This window comes from Hemitrygon akajei, unplaced genomic scaffold (assembly GCF_048418815.1).
Source record: "Hemitrygon akajei unplaced genomic scaffold, sHemAka1.3 Scf000066, whole genome shotgun sequence".
Lineage (NCBI taxonomy): Eukaryota > Metazoa > Chordata > Chondrichthyes > Myliobatiformes > Dasyatidae > Hemitrygon > Hemitrygon akajei.
Window position 1 is genome coordinate 3,819,128 of NW_027331952.1, and position 16,628 is coordinate 3,835,755.

The 16,628-nt window shown below is 44.8% G+C and overlaps 1 protein-coding gene and 1 long non-coding RNA gene across 2 annotated transcripts in view; both read right to left on the minus strand.

Annotated features, from left to right (window-relative positions):
- Positions 1 to 591: 591 nt before the first annotated feature.
- Positions 592 to 2,300, minus strand: LOC140721977 (uncharacterized). The gene is made up of 4 exons (XR_012097517.1): positions 2,209 to 2,300; positions 1,883 to 2,053; positions 1,571 to 1,738; positions 592 to 1,405 (listed from the first exon to the last, which is right to left on the minus strand). It is a non-coding gene; the product is annotated as an uncharacterized lncRNA (long non-coding RNA).
- Positions 2,301 to 3,257: 957 nt separating this feature from the next.
- Positions 3,258 to 16,628, minus strand: part of LOC140721984 (NACHT, LRR and PYD domains-containing protein 3-like) — a 48,046-nt gene continuing 34,675 nt past the window's right edge. The window contains exons 9-10 of the mRNA XM_073036805.1: positions 3,494 to 5,104; positions 3,258 to 3,274 (exon numbers count right to left, since the gene is read on the minus strand). Of these exons, the coding sequence (XP_072892906.1) occupies positions 3,258 to 3,274; positions 3,494 to 5,104 (1,628 nt within the window). The remainder of the gene's footprint in view (positions 3,275 to 3,493; positions 5,105 to 16,628) is intronic.

The window sequence follows — 16,628 nt, forward strand, 5'->3', positions numbered from 1 at the left end:
ATAAGAAACATTTTACCACAATATTGAACAATCTGAAACAAAAAAAAATGTCCATTCTTATCCGCCTCAGAGTGCAAATCCTCCCCTTTCAAATTAAACATCAGAATAAGAACCCCTGCAGAATGTTCAGAACCATATGAAAACCAAACATCATACCCCCACTGGGATTTCCATAGTTTGTCTCCAGTCAGAGAGTGTGACTCTTGGATTAAAAAGTTCACATGTTTATGCTGTGTTAAGAAAAAAGACTAAAGCCTTACGTTTAACAGTGTGTTCAAGTTCCCTGGTATTAAGAGAAAAAAGTGAAAAAGATAGTCTTATGAGAGACTATCTATATACACAAAAAGAATTCTTCATCTCTAATAATTAAAGTAAAGAACTATCCCAGTCCTATATAAACAAAGACCAGACTCAAATATTAGTAGAGATAGTAGACCAGCCGCCAGGCCAACATGTTCTGCTCGCATCTCTTTTCCATCAATGAAAGCTCGGGTCCCAGCAACGAAAGCACGCTTCCCATCTTTTCCAGCCGCCTCCAGCAGCGGCCACAGCTTCTGTCGGGCCAGCTGCTCAGCTGCAGTCAGGTCCTCGGCAATCTGCAGGCTCTGCGAGAACAAGTATTCATATTTCTGGCATATTTCCATTCCAGATCCTCATGGTTCTGTTTGAAAATCGAATAATGGTCACCCGAGGATTCTTATCCCCTCTTCTCCTACTGAGACGATGTACAACATCCACATGTAGTAGAATCTCCTCCTTGGCCTCTGGTGCTACTGCTTGGCATATATGTTACTTTATTTTTAATATCTTATCCGTTTGCTCTGGAATGCCATGGATTCTCAGATTGCAACTTCTCTGATAACGCTTGGCCTCATTCAGTCTCAGCTCCAAAGTCTCAATTCTCTTCTCGTGGTCCGTGCAAGTCCCTTTAATCTGCATGACATCAGACTTCAGTGTACTCACCTCTTCACGGATAAAGTCAAGGGATTTCTTAACGTCATCAATGGTGTCCCAGACTGAAAGCCGCCATCCCCGCGTAATTCCCCGGGTCAGGTGCAGGAGTCTCGAACGTGAACATCCGGCGGCAGCAGCGCCGCCAGACAGGAGGCAGAAATACGTCACGGGACTGGGATCACGCGATGTTGCGGGGAGTGGGACTGCAACCAGTTCTGTAAAGATAGTTGGGTATTAAACCTGGCGCGTGGCTATTAAAGGTAAGAGTGGGAACTAAAGGGGAGAGTGGGAGTTAAAGGGGAGGGTAGGGAATCAGCAGAATGTCCCCATCCTGTGGGCACGGATGTTCACACATTCATTTGTTCACAAGATCACAGTCAGTTCAGGTCTGGGTTCCTGCAGAGATCTCAGTTCCTTCTGCCCAGTACAAGTGAACCGATTGTACGCCAGCCTGAAACAGATGGAGGAATAAAGATGAAATAAACAGATTACACAACAGTGTCAGTAACAGGGGACCGGGGTTAATGCTTCAACAACAGTCACAGACAAATATCACCAGAAAACCCGCGGATCCGCTGATATTTTAATCACATTGAACATTAACACAAACACTCACCCGATCTGCTTCAGACTCGGGAGAGTCAGTATGAGGCACCGGAGTGCGGGGACAGATCGGTCTGTGAGCGAGTTTCTTCCCAGGTCCAGCTCTGTCAGTGATGTGTTTTGGCTGAGAGCGGAGATGAGATCCTTGGCACCAGAATCTGTGAGTCCGACATCGATCAGCCTGGAGATGAGAGAGAGTGAGGGTGAAGGACACAGAGAGACAGGAGACAGTACAAATCCCCAGTGTTTATCTGTAACACAATTACTGATCACATTAATGACACCCAGTGACTGTAAACACAATCTCCCACAGTCTGTTACTTACACCAGTTTCTGTATTTTACACCCCTGGTCCCTCAAAGCCGCAGAAACCAGTTTCACTCCTGAATCTCCCAGTTCATTAGCACTCAGGATCAGCTCCGTCAGTATTGGATTTGTACTGAGAGCGGAGGCGAAATCTTTGGCACCAGAATCTGTGAGACCGACCTCACTCAGCCTGGAGATGAGAGAGAGTGAGGGTGAAGGACACAGAGAGACAGGAGATGGTACAAATCCCCAGTGTTTATCATTAACACAATTACTGATCACATTAATGTTCAGTGTCAAACACCCAGTGACTGTAAACACAATCTCCGACAGTCTGGTACTTACCACAGTTTCTGTATTTTACACTCCGGGTTCCTCAGAGCCTCAGACACCAGTTTCACTCCTGAATCTCCCAATTTATTGCCCCCAAATCTAAACACAAACAGACAAATTGATGAACAAAGTAATTCAAACCGTGGGTCTGAAGTAATATCTCCCACTCATATATTTCAGGAAACATTAAACCCTTCAGTAAATCACTGATCGGAGTTCCTATCACTATCAATGTCCCTCACTGCCCAGCTCCAGGGTATTCACCGAATGTCAGTAATTTAGTCTGTTGGTGTGACCATGTAAACTTCACATATTTCGTCTCATTCCCCGATGGTTAGAAAAGTGTTCCTGACGTAACAGGGTCGGAAGGGGCAAGGCAGAAGGATGGGAGGAAGTCCCACGGTGAAGAAGATTTGTGAACGGGAAAGGGTCGATAGGAGATGGTGAATGAGATCCCACCTGAAGAAAAAGTGTAGGAAGACTGAACCTGCAGAAGGAAGGGAGATGGGGAAGAGAGATCCCTCAGGAGGAAGGGGAATGGGGAAGAGAGATCCGACAGGAGGAAGGGGGGATGGGGAAGTGAGATCCCACAGGGAAAGATCCCAATGGGAAAAGATAATCACACAAGAATGCAGAAATAGATTGCACGGGAGGGGTGTGTCTGAACTGAGGCCCACAATCGGGATCTGGGTATCTGGTAGTGAGCAAAGTCAAACAGGTTGAGTGATGGTGAAAGTCACACACAGGGAAGGGCAGGGGAGGACAATCTCACAATGGTATTTCTTTCCTTATCACTGATAAGGTGATGGTCTGCTGATGGTCTCTTGTCCCTCACCGGGAAGGGGGTGTGAAGTTCTGACCCACGTGCTGCAGTCAGTGACGGTCTGGGTGTCAGTAACAGTGAGAAGGAACATTGTCAATGCATGTGTCACACGTGACTTACTACCATTAAACCAATGGTCGTTGTTTCACTGATCTGATGAAATCTCCAACATCCCTTCACAAGAAACCACAGACCCTCCCATCCTTGGGGAATTACTGACCGATACCCTGGTCATTTGTCACAAATCTTTGCAATCTGATTTAAGACAGTTTAACCGAAATTCCTTTACATTGAAACAACACAATGGAACAGTTTCTCTGTTCAGAGTGAGAAGTAAATCAAGTTACCTCAACTCCTGGCACTTGTGCAGCCCGGGTCCCAGCCGCTGGATTCCTTCACACTGAATGCGGCAGCCCCACAGGTCGAGGAGTTTTATTCTATCACAGAGTCCAATAACATGACACAGGACCGCACAATCAATCGGGGTCAGGGTCATTTCACAGAATTTAAGTGTTTTCATGGATCCCAGTGTGGCCTTAGCCAGCCCACGATTCTGAGACTCAAACAGGTAGTGCAATGTGTTCAGGAGCCTCCTTTTACCAGATTGACTTCTCGTGTTTCCACTCTGGCGTTTAATCTCCTCCTTCACCCAGTCAATCACCCGGCAGGTTGTTTCATGAGGAAATCGACCCAGAAACTCCTCCAGGCCCCGAGCTGTCATTGGGTTGGAGAGACCAGCAACAAAACGGAGAAATACCTCAAATCGCCCATCTGTAGTGTTGTGGGCTTCAGTGAGGAATTTCAGGATATCCCCGGGATGTGGATTCAGGAATTGTGCGACTGCAGCTACAAACTCCTGGATGGTGAGGTGTGGGAATGTGTACACCACACACTGAGCAGAATCTTCTCTCTCCAAAAGCTCCATCAGGAACCCGGACAGGAACTGGGAAGGCTGCAGATTGTAGTTGATCAAATCTCCATCTGTAAATATTATCTTCTTATCGAACACTCCTCTGAAGGCCATCTGACCAACCCTGAGTAACACATCACGGGGATTCTCAATCTCACGGCCGTGGTTTTTCAGGATGTTGTAAATATAGTAGGAGTACAGTTGGGTGATGGTCTTGGGAACTCGCTGTGGGTCCCTGACTCTTTGTCTGAAGAAGGGACCCAGTGTCAGAGCGAGGATCCAGCAGTAGGAGGGGTTGTAGCTCATGGTATACAGGATCTCGTTCTCCTGCATGTATTTGAAAACAGCTGCAGCCACTGTCTGATCTTCAAAATGCCTGAAGAAGTATTCCTTCCGTTCCTCACCAACAAATCCCAGGATTTCAGCCCGGACACTGATCTCTGCTTTTTCCAATAAATGCAATGCAGTGGGACGGGTGGTCACCAGCACTGAACACCCTGGGAGCAGCCTGTGCTGGATTAAACTGTACACAATGTCAGACACCTTGCACTTGAATTCAGGATCTGTGCATGTGTACTGAGGTTCTGTGTCTCTCCGACTGCCAGCAAAATTGATTTTGTCATTGAATTCATCCAAACCATCAAATATAAACAACAATCCCTCTGGATTCTTCCAGACCTCTCTTAGGATATTCCCAAAGTAAGAATATTGATCCAGAATCAGTTCCTTCAGGTTTATTCGACAGTTAATGGCATTTAAATCCCGGAATTTGAAACTGAAGATGAACTGGAATTGTTGGTATATTTTCCCTGTGGCCCAATCATAAACAATCTTTTGAACCATTGTTGTTTTTCCGATTCCTGGGACTCCAGCCACTGCTGCCGAACTCCCAGATTTGGATTTACTCCGGGAAAAGCTGCTCTGGAACAACTGATTAGTCCTGATTTTTTCCAGCTTTCTGCAGAGATGTTTCTCTCTCAATTCTTCATGGTGTCTGCCTCTTGCCAGCAGTTCATGTTCCACCAGTGTCCGATCTCGAACAGTAGAAATGACCGTGAGCTCAGCGTATCGATCAACCAGCTGGAAAACCTTCACCTTCTCCCTCATCAGGATCGTGTTCACTCTCAGTGTTTCAGTTTGTGACCGCAGAGTCTCCTTGTGCTTCTGTTGAACATCTTCCATGGGAACAAAAACATGGTCAAAGTGTTAAATGGCTCAACTGACAAAGTACTTTATAACTTTATAGCGATTCAATATTCAGTGTTTGAGATTACATGAATCAATTCAATGCTTCCATGGATATTAGGACAAAAAGTAAAATTCTGTTCACAGAGACCAGAACTGACAATGGTGAATGTCCCAGAAAATGTCCAATCCTCATGTTCTGGTACTAATGACTTATGAAGGTGGACATACCCCTGATATCCGATTGCAATTCTGACTGCACTCCCGTTACAACATTTCACTATATTTAAAGCATAGCTTGCATCATTATCAGATGAGGTTAATGTTGATCTGGTATGGACATGTGGAGAGAAGGTCACTGCATTTTGGCAAGGCTGGGGAATCACAGGTGTCTACTGCTCTTGCATCAAAACAGGAGCAGAATAAACGTAAAATACTCAAGTTGGGTAGCATCTGTAGAGAGAATCATGGATCGATAACTCATCGGAATGACAGGAGGGCAGTGAAGTCTCGGCAACTGCTACTGATCAGTCTGGCAGTATTATAAGGTCCCTGTCAGTGAGGGTCGACCATGGATTTGTGTCCCAGCTGACTTGATCCACAAGCCAGGACACGATGATATGGAATGCAAGCTGTTGCCCATGAAGCATGCTCCCTCTCCACGTATCCGAGAAACACAATGGAACGGCAGAGACCGATGCCAATCACGGCTGCCGAGACCCATCTGCCCTGCGGCTAGTGTAAGGCGTCAGTATTCTACCTTTCTCCCTTTCTGCTGTCGGAAGACACGCTTCCGCAGGGGTTAGTACCTAAACTACACTTGAAGGCCAGGAGCTGGACTTGGTTGTCAGAGGCTATTTGAGTTGCATGCCACTAGGAGCATTTAATAGGTCGTGGGAGCCTATCCCTCCTGCCACCCCTGGGTAAAACAATCATAAGCAACCAAGGGGCTCTATTATTGACAACAACAAATCTGTTAATTAGTCTATTATCGTCACATGTACCGAGGTACAATGGAAAACTTTTCTGCATTTGATCCAAATGGATCATTTCATCACATCAGTACAAGGGAAAACAGAACAGAACAGTACAGGGAAACAGTGTCGCAGTTACCAAGAAAATGCAGTGCAGGCAGACAATAAGGTAGAAGGCCAAAGGATCATTGGCAGGTCAGGGTTTTTGTTTTTGAACTATGCTCCTAAACTATAGAATTCAACATCTAAAGCTACAGCACTGTGTAAATGTCTGACTTATGAGACTAAGCCTTTCGCAAGTACTGTGTAAGTGATGCAGACTCTGGTGTCACTTTTAAACACCAGCTCAAAACATTTTTATTGAACGTTGCTTAAAACTGACAACATTTTGTCTTTTATTTTCCATTATGATGCAGTTTGAATGAGATTGTCTGGATGAAAATTCTTTATAAATAACTATTATTATTTGTAATTTTTGTCAGCCTGAACTGGTAAAACCTAAGGCATGGGACTAGCCAGGCATACTCATTTCTTAATTGATAGGAACATTCGAACTATTCTAGAGTTGTTTAATATTGTGGCTTTCGGAAGATGTATTTATTTTCTGCTGTGTGGTCCTAATTGCTTAGTACTATTCTGTAGTGATTTTGTGATTACCCCAGTTGTCGATATAGCCATTGGGATAATGCATACCTTGTTCATGTTCCACATTCTTTCTATTTCCTCTTTTAATTCAACTTATTTCTGGTGTTTTTCACTTATTGATTTCTGTACGTTACACATATGAAATGGCTGTATCTATTAAATATGGTGTTTTTCTTGTTTATCCTGCAAAATTATATCCAGACAGTGATTATGGATTGTCCTGTCTGTGGTAATGAATCAGACACAGTATGATTTGTAGGACTCTGACTTTAAGTGTGCGGCAGGCTTATATTTATGGAATGGTATGTTGTCTTTCATCAGTTTGTATATTAAAGCAATATTTTTTTGAAACACCAGACCTATTACCGTGCCCCTCGTAACTAATTACCACTAACTTAGATAACCACAATATACTTACAGAAGAGCAGAAAGAATACTTTTAGGGTATGAAAGGATTTGAAGAACAACTGATCAGAAGTTATGATATTGTATATCTTGCCCAGAGGAATAGCAGAAATCTTTCATATTGCAAGATTAACTATCAACTATTTTTGTGAACAATCTTTGCCACTTGATTTTGCCTGTGTAAGTATATAAACATGTAACAATTACAGGACAGAAACAATCCATCTCGGCCCTCCTAGTCCGTGCCGAACGCTTACTCTCACCTAATCCCATTGACCTGCACTCAACCCATAACCCTCCATTCCTTTCCTGTCCATATACCTATCTAATTTTGCTTTAAATGAAATTCCCCCTCATGTTACCCTTAAACTTTTGCCCCCTAAGTCTCAACTCATGTCCTCTTGTTTGAATCTCTCCTACTCTCAATGGAAAAAGTCTATCCACGTCAACTCTATCTATCCCCTCATAATTTTAAATACCTCTATCAAGTCCCCCTCAACCTTCTACGCTCCAAAGAATAAATACCTAACTTATTTAATCTTTCCCTGTAACTTAGGTGCTGAAACCCAGTTACATTCTAGTAAATCTTCTCTGCACTCTCTCTATTTTGTTGACATCTTTCCTATAATTCGGTGACCAGAACTGTACACAATACTCCAAATTTGGCCTTACCAATGACTGGTACAATTTTAACATTACATCCCAACTCCTATACTCAATGCTCTGATTTATAAAGGCCAACGTACCAAAAGCTTTCTTCACCACCCTATCCAAATGAGATTCCACCTTCAGGGAACTATGCACCATTATTCCTAGGTCACCCTGTTCTACTGCATTCTTCAATGCCCTACCATTTACCATGTATGTCCTATTTGGATTATTCCTACCAGATCCTACCAATCTGATCAGTAATCAGATTGTGGTAAACTACTGCAGGATCCCATAATGTGTTAGATTGCCTCTGGTCTCTCTTGGCATTTATCATCTTGAATTTGTTTGTATTTTATTCTGTCTTGTTGATAACTGTATGTATCAACTACCTGGTCCTGTATTGCTACAAGGATCCCCTCTGTTTCGATGAGTGAGGGACAGAATCAAATGTTCTTTGCAAATTAATCTTACAATATGAAAAAGTCTGCTTTTCCTCTGGGCTAGATATACAATTTCATAATCTCTTAGCAATTCTTTGAATTATTTCATACCATAAAAGGACTCCTTCTGCTCTTCTGTAAGTATATTGTGATCATCTAAATGAGTGGTCATTAGTTATGAGATGCACAATAATGCAATTTTATATACAAAGTTTGTATAAAATTGTTTTATTATTATTTAGAACCAATAATAACAAAGTGGGTGACCATACAATAGTCTTATTAATACAGCATTAAAGCTGTCCTTGAGCCTGGTGATACATACCTTCAGCCTTTTGTATCTTCTACCCCAACGGAGTACAAGAACAGAGAACATCAGTTAGGGTTGAGCAGCAAGGCTTTGAGCAGGGTTAGCATCTTGCTAACTTGATGGAGTTCTTCAAGGATGTGACAAAGGTGATAGAGTAGATGAAGTTACTCATGGATATTGTCTACTTGAATATTGGCAGAGTGTTTGACAACGTCCCACATGAAAGGCTCATATAGAAAATTAACATGTTTGGGAACTGTGGTGAATTGGCCTTTTCGATTCATTTCCTTCAACACAGCAGACAGATGGTAATGAGACTGAACCTCATTGCTGGTGATCTTTGTCCAGTGATGTTCCATGGTGAACCACACCAGTGTCTGCCATGTATATACATTTTTATTTATAAATTACCCAAAATCAAATGATTATGGGACGGTCAGTAAGGTTGAAGATGATACAAAGATTGGTGGTATTGTGGATACGGCAGAAGACTAGCAAAGGCAACAGTGGGAAATAGATTACTTGCAGACATGGGCGTAGAAAAGACATCTGGTGTTTAAACCAGCCACAAGTAAAGAGTTGCAACTTCAAATGTAAAGACTCAGTGCACTGTTAAAGACAAGACCGTTAGCAGCATTACTGAACGGAGATATCTATGGGCCCAAGCTCACAGATCCCCAAAAATGGATTCAAGGGCTGGTATGGAGTGTCTAGACCAACGCCTTAGCCAAATCGCAGGACAATTCAAGTTGTAAACAATGAATGTCACAGGCTTGTCTTTATTAGTTCAGGAGCTGAGTTCAGAGTTGGAAACTTATATTACAGGTTTACATAACTTAAGTTAGGCTCAGAATTCACCCTCCAAAGTGATGCCTTTGTGGCCAAGTTTGCAGATTAGTCTGTCCCAGTACATAGAGAGGTTTGGAGAATGGGCAAAGATGTGGTTGATGCAATAGAGTGTAGGGTACTTTGGTAGAAGGCTAAAGGGTTAGACCATTTTCTAAACTGGGACCAAACTCAGAAATCAGAGGTGAAAAATTACTTATGAGCTCCCGGGAAGGATTTCCCAAATGTTAATTTGCAGATCGAGCTGGTGGTAAGGGAGGCATGTACAATTTTAGCATTCTTTTCAAGAGGACAATAATCTAACGGCAAGGAAGTAAAGCTGAATCTTGATAAGGTATTGGTTTTGACCCTATTTCCAAAAACGATGTGCTGGCATTGGAGAGGAGATTAACGAGAATGATCCAGGAATGAAATTCGAAAGGAAGTTCACCGGAATGATCCTGGGAATGACAGTGTGAACACATGAGAAGTAGATTATTAATGGAGATTACAGAATAACGGGGGATCTCATTAAACCCATGTAGGAAATTGAAAGGCCCCGTGTAGGCCCCGTGTACACCCTGTGTAGGGTGGATGTGGGGAGTATGTTTACTATCATAGATGAGTCTAGGATCAGAGGACACAGCCTCAATAGATGTACATTGATTTTGCACAGAGATGAAGAGAAATTTATTTCACTGGCAGGTGGTGAATCTGAGAAAATATTGCCATAGACACCTGTGGAAGACAAGTCATTGGGTATATTTAAAGCTCAGGTTGATAGGATACTGATTAGTAAGAGTGACAGAGTTTACAGGGATAAGACAGGTGCATATTGGAACCAAATGGCCTAATTCTGCTCCTAGCAATTCTGGCCTTAGGCTGAATCTGGAGTATTGTATTTACTTCTGATCGCCCAACACTTGGAATGATTAGAGAGGATGCAGAATAGATTCACCAGGATGTTGCCTGGATTTAGAAACATAGAACACCTACAGCAGAATACAGGCCCTTCATCCCACAAAATTGTGCCGAACAAGTCATTACCTTAGAACTACCTAGGCTTACACATAGCCCTCTATATTTCCAAGCTCCATGTACCCATCCAGGAGTCTCTTAAAAGACCCTTTTGTTTTCAACTCTACCACCGCCAACCCATTCCACGCACTCACCACTCTCTGCCTTAAAAATAACTTAGCCCTGACATCTTCTTTGTATCTACTTCCAAACACCTTAAAAATATGCCCTCTCGTGTTAGCCATTTCAGCCCTGGGAAAAATCCTCTGACTAGCCCCACGATCCATGCCTCTCATCACCTTGTACACCTCTATCAAATCCCCTCTCATCCTTCACCGCTCCAAGGAGAAAAGGGCGAGTTCACTCAACCTATTCTCATAAGGCATGCTCCCCAATCCAGGCAACAATCCTGTTATGTACCCCTAGGGTTCATATTTTCTGTGGACAATCACTCTAAAATGTCGGGAGAATAAGATTGGCTTTTGGACACTGTTTGAACTGCGCTGCTATTAAGAGAGAGAGAGTCGTCCAGCGCAATGAGAGAGAGAGAGACAGACAGAAACTGCTCAAAAGATTGATGTTATGGTTTCTCTGCAAATTGTTTACCTTTCCGCAAGGACACTTGCCTGCTTGTAAAGTTCTTACAGAGAGAGGAGGGCAGAGCAGGTAGATGGACAGCTGGTGTCCAACATGTGGGGAGAAACACCAGGCCCACCGGGACACAGACAGACACACAATTTCGGACACTGAACGAGCTTTGTTGCACCCACAGGCAGGTGGGGTTTTTGGAGGATTGATTTGGGGAAAACGATCAGTGGCTCACAGTGTGAAAAGGTGCGACTGGTGGGGAATTATTTGTGTGTCCATCCTTGCCTGGGTGATAATTCCACCATGGTCATACGCATTATGGTCATAGTCGGTGACTTTAAAGGAAGAGAAGAGGGGAGAGGAAGGTTTGAACCAGAAGAAACCTAGTGACAAAGAGGTCACTGTTTGGACTCTCTCCTCTGTAGCCCGTAAGGGTGAGTCTGAGTTCCATTTGTTATGACCCCAGCCCCCTCCTTTGTGAGAATCACAAGAGCCCTAGTGAAGGGGGGGTCAATAACCCAAGAGAAGAGAAAGATACGTGCGGTGTCCCTCATTTCACGGCGAGGCAAAAGCTGGCGACTGTGGTCATTGTCTCATGGAGACACCTTTGTGAATTGGGAACTGTACTACGTGTATACCCTCAGGGCAACGTGGGTGGAGAGACGGAGAGAGATTGCATCATCCCAACCTGATTGACATCTGAGACCCCGTGAGTTCAGATAAAAGAGGGGTTGTAAAGACGGCCCCCCAGACGCACCAGAAGACACGCTAGAAATCCTGTGACAGCGTTTAATAGCGACAGCCGGTGGGGGGGTTCGTGTGCGTCTTTTCCTTGCCTCGGATTGGCGACCTCACCACGGAAGAACGGCTTTAGCTACAGGAGAGGCCACAAGTGAGCGGCCATTCCCCAACGAGACTCCGACGGATTGAACTCATAAAGGTTGGAAAAACCCGCCGGGTAACTGTTCCATTCTATCTCTATCTCTCCAACAAAGTGTACCACCGCGACACCCAAAAGACGGCAGCTGGTGGAACTGCAGTGACCGCAAGAGACTTTTAGATATACATCGGACAATATATATATTACCCCTAGACAACGATAGAGCTTATTTCTTATTGATTATTACTATACCTGCGCTTTAGATGAGTATTGACGACGTATGTTATCTGAATGTTTGTATTAACCTTACTTTTGTGCCCCTTTATAAATAAAAACGTTTAAAAATGGTACCATCAGACTTCAGCGGACCTCTCTATCTTTGCTGGTAAGTGATCCAGTTACAGGATACGTAACAACTTGGGGCCTCGTCTCGAGATTTGATACCAAATTGGGAGGTCAGTGAATTGGGTTTGTAAGTCAAAAAATTTGGATCTGGTACGCGGGTAGCCAGACGGGAAACCAGCAAAGATGGACGTGGATGAATTTATGAAAAACCCGACTCTGGGGGCGCTAGAGGGGGCTACAAAATTAGACTTGGTAAACCTGGCGAAGGGGTTAAGCCTCACAGAGGTGAGGTCATCAATGAAAAAGCGGGAAGTGCGAAGGGTCATAACTCAGTATTACTTTGGGAAGAAGGTGTTTGCAGCTAAGGAGTTGGAAAATATCCCTGAAAAAGTACCAGCTAGTGGGATGGATCAGATAGAGTTGGAGAAATTAAGGTTGGAACATGAATTTAAAATAAAGCAGCTGGAAGCAGCTGAGAAGGAGAAAGAACGGGCTGAGAGAGAGAAAGAAAGGGCTGAGAAAGAGAAAGAAAGGGCCGACAAACAAAGGGAGCAGGCGTTCCACATAAAGGAGTTAGAGGTGAAACGGGACCAGGAGCTCCAACTAAAGGGTTTAGAGGTGAAAAAAGAGCAGGACCAAGCTGAAAAGCAAAGACAGCATGAAATTCAGCTAAAAGGGCTAGAAGTAGCCCAGAAAGAGAAGGAACGAGCCGAGAGAGAGCAGGACCGAGCTGAAAAGCAAAAAGAGTATGAGGAGAAACAGAAACAGAGGGAACATGACTTGGAGATGGAGAAGTTAAAGAAAGAGCGAAGAGATCTAGGGTTAGATCGAGAGGAGAGGTTTAATGTTAGTCGGGAGTTGAGGGTAGTGCCTCCATTCGAAGAGTCGGATGTTGATAGTTATTTCTTGCTTTTTGAAAAGGTGGCAGTAAATCAGAAGTGGCCCAAAGAGCAGTGGGTGGCGTTGTTACAAAGTGTGTTAAAAGGGAAGGCACAACGAGCATATGCGGCATTGGCCATCGAGGGAGGGGAAGCGGAGAATTATGCCAAAGTAAAGGAGGCCATTCTCCGGAGTTACAAGCTAGTACCTGAAGCTTATAGACAAAGGTTCAGAAATTTACGGAAAGGGTGGAATCAAACGTATACCGAGCTAGCCTATGAAAAGGGTGTGCTCTTGGACCATTGGTGCACCGCGGAACAGGTGGACGGGGATTATGGGCGTATCAGGGAGCTATTTTTGATTGAGGAATTAAAAGGGTGTGTTCCGGAGGAGATCCGGATATGTTTGAATGAGAAGCCGAATAAGTCCATCTCGGAAATTGCTAGGTTCGCAGATGAATATGCCCTAACCCACAGGACAAAGTTTTCCTCGCCAAAAGGTTACCCGAGAGATCGTGGGAACGACCGAGGAAGTCCGCCGGCTGAGGCAGAGGTCTCGCCGGGAGCTAGTGGTAAGGTTGAGGGGGAAAGGCCAGGCAGCCCGAGATTTCCGGGCTTGACTTGTTTTAATTGTGGGAAGGGAGGACATATTGCCTCTAGGTGCTTTGCTCCGAGAAAGGAGCCAGAAAAAGGGAAAGCAGCGGTCCCTATCGGGTGTGCCGTGAAAAATCAGTAAATCGACGAGAGAGCCCCGGGTAGAGAGAGTACGAGAGGGGTCAGAGACTTGGCTGTCACCCAGAACCGTGTCCGTGAAGGGGGGAGACCCACCCATTCCCGTCCGAATCTGGCGAGACACCGGCGAGACAGATCAACATCTGTCATTGATCTGCCGTGAGATACTAGATTTCGGTCAGAGAAGGGGAATGGTCGCCGTGAAGGGGATAGGTACAAGAATAGAAATGGTGCCCCTACATCAGGTAATTATGGATTGTGAGCTAGTATCGGGACCAGTCGAAATAGGGGTGCCATCAGAATTCCCGAGAACTGACGTGGACGTCCTCCTCGGAAATGATTTAGCCGGGGGGCAGGTTTGGTCAAGGGTGACACGGCCCAAATAGCCTGTGAGGATTGCAGCCCCACCCCTCGCATCTCCAGTCTGTACCACAGGCGCGAGCATTCGCAGCCTGTCGAGAAAGGCAGCTGAGTAAGCGAGCAGTTTAAATCTGGCCAGTATTGATTTGGCCGAGACGGTCCTACCGACCCTGTACCACGAGGGTTCTGAGGGAGGTAAACCGAAGAGTAGTAAAGTGAAAGGGGTTAAGGGAGAGGAGCGAGATCTGCCCTTAGCGAAGAGAAAGGTCCTAGAGGTAGGAAATAAAGATGAGAAACGGAAAAAGCTGTTAAAAGGTCCAGAGTTGGACATGGATGATCTGTCAGGGGTGGCAGCCCTGTTTGAAGAAGTTGAGAGTTATCAAGGTGTTCCCGATAATGAGATGAAGGCAGTCCTAGATGTAAAGGATGCCATTACCTTGGAGAGGTCTGCTGGGTTGGCAGACGAGGTTGTTTCAGCCCGCGGGGTTGAGTTTGCTCCGGAAGGGAGTTGCCCAGAGAGGAACTGGGAGGATCAGGGGAATTTAGAATTTGAAAAGGGTACGGGTACTGAAAGCCTGGAAGAGGCAGATGTCCCGTTTGAGTGTGTCCAAGATGTGGATGCACGTGGTACTGAACCTAGTAATGGAGCTCAGAAAAAGTCTGAGGTATTTGATTCAGTTGAAAAAGAATGCAGTCCCTGTGGGTCAGATGGACTGGGTTCAGTGAAGACAGGGTTAACCCTGGTAATTGGGGGAAGGGAGGGTTCCCAGGTGTTTGTACACGAAGGGGTGGTGAACCTTAAAGTGGAACTCGACCATGGGGGGATAAACATTATTATTGAAGGGAACGGAAAGTTTGTAGTTCCCAAATCGAATGAAGAAAATTTAAAGTTTAGATTGGTGTCAGAAGAAGCAACCGGGCTACAGAAACGAGGGTTTGGTAATGCGGTGCCTGCGCATCGATTACAGGTGGATTTGGAATGTAAAGGTGCCCCACACGCTGTTGTTATTCAAGAGAGCGCTGTGAAAAGGCCAAAATTTAAATGCGGCCTGAGGGAAAGGTTCGAACTGAAACCTATCAGCCTGCATGGTCTTGACAAAAGGGTTAGCTACCTGTGTAACATTAAAGAATTGGGTGGAAATTCACACGATGATTTAAGTTATGGGCACGGGGTTGAGAGAATAACCCTTATGGAACGGAAAGGCGGGAGAGTACCTCGCCAAATTACCCAGGTCCCCCACGTAGGAACTCACCGGAAAAGAGGTGACGGCTAATGGGGGCGGCATTTTTAAATAGAAAAACCGGCTGTACGGGATTTTGACAAAGCATGTGAATAACAAAGACAACCCCCTTGGAACCCTGCCTGTTGAAATCTGATGCTACCAGCCTTTAGTCAGGGACAAGATGTTACCATATTAAAGGAAGTGCCACTGTAATCGTTAACTGTTTAGACGCTGAAAAATGTATGACGGTACAGCTCTGTAGTTAAAAGAAAAGTTTTTGTACTACGTTAGATCCTAAAACCCTGTAAGACTCTGTACCACTCCGTTTTAACCACTGGTAAAAACATTTTTAAGAGGGGAGGTGTTATGACCCCAGCCCCCCGCTTTGTGAGAATCGTAAGAGCCCTAGTGAAGGGGGGGTCAATGACCCAAGAGAAGAGAAAGATACGTGCGGTGTCCCTCATTTCACGGCGAGGCAAAAGCTGGCAACTGTGGTCATTGTCTCATGGAGACACCTTTGTGAATTGGGAACTGTACTACGTGTATACCCTCAGGGCAACGTGGGTGGAGAGATGGAGAGAGATTGCATCATCCCAACCTGATTGACATCTGAGACCCCGAGTTCAGATAAAAGACAGGTTGTAAAGACGGCCCCCCCCAGACGCACCAGAAGACACGCTAGAAATCCTGTGACAGCGTTTAATAGCGACAGCCGGTGGGGGGGTTCGTGTGCGTCTTTTCCTTGCCTGGGATTGGCGACCTCACCACGGAAGAACGGCTTTAGCTACAGGAGAGGCCACAAGTGAGCGGCCATTCCCCAACGAGACTCCGACGGATCGAACTCATAAAGGTTGGAAAAACCCACCGGGTAACTGTTCCATTCTATCCCTATCTCTCCAACAAAGTGTACCACCGCGACACCCAAAAGACGGCAGCTGGTGGAACTGCAGTGACCGCAAGAGACTTTTAGATATACATCGGACAACATATATATTACCCCTAGACAACGATAGAGCTTATTTCTTATTGATTATTACTATACCCGCGCTTTAGATTGAGTATTGACGACGTATGTTATCTGAATGTTTGTATTAACCTTACTTTTGTGCCCCTTTATAAATAAAAACGTTTAAAAATGGTACCATCAGACTTCAGCGGACCTCTCTATCTTTGCTGGTAAGTGATCCAGTTACGGGATACGTAACACATTCGAATATGAAAGTGTGACTGTCACGTAGTTA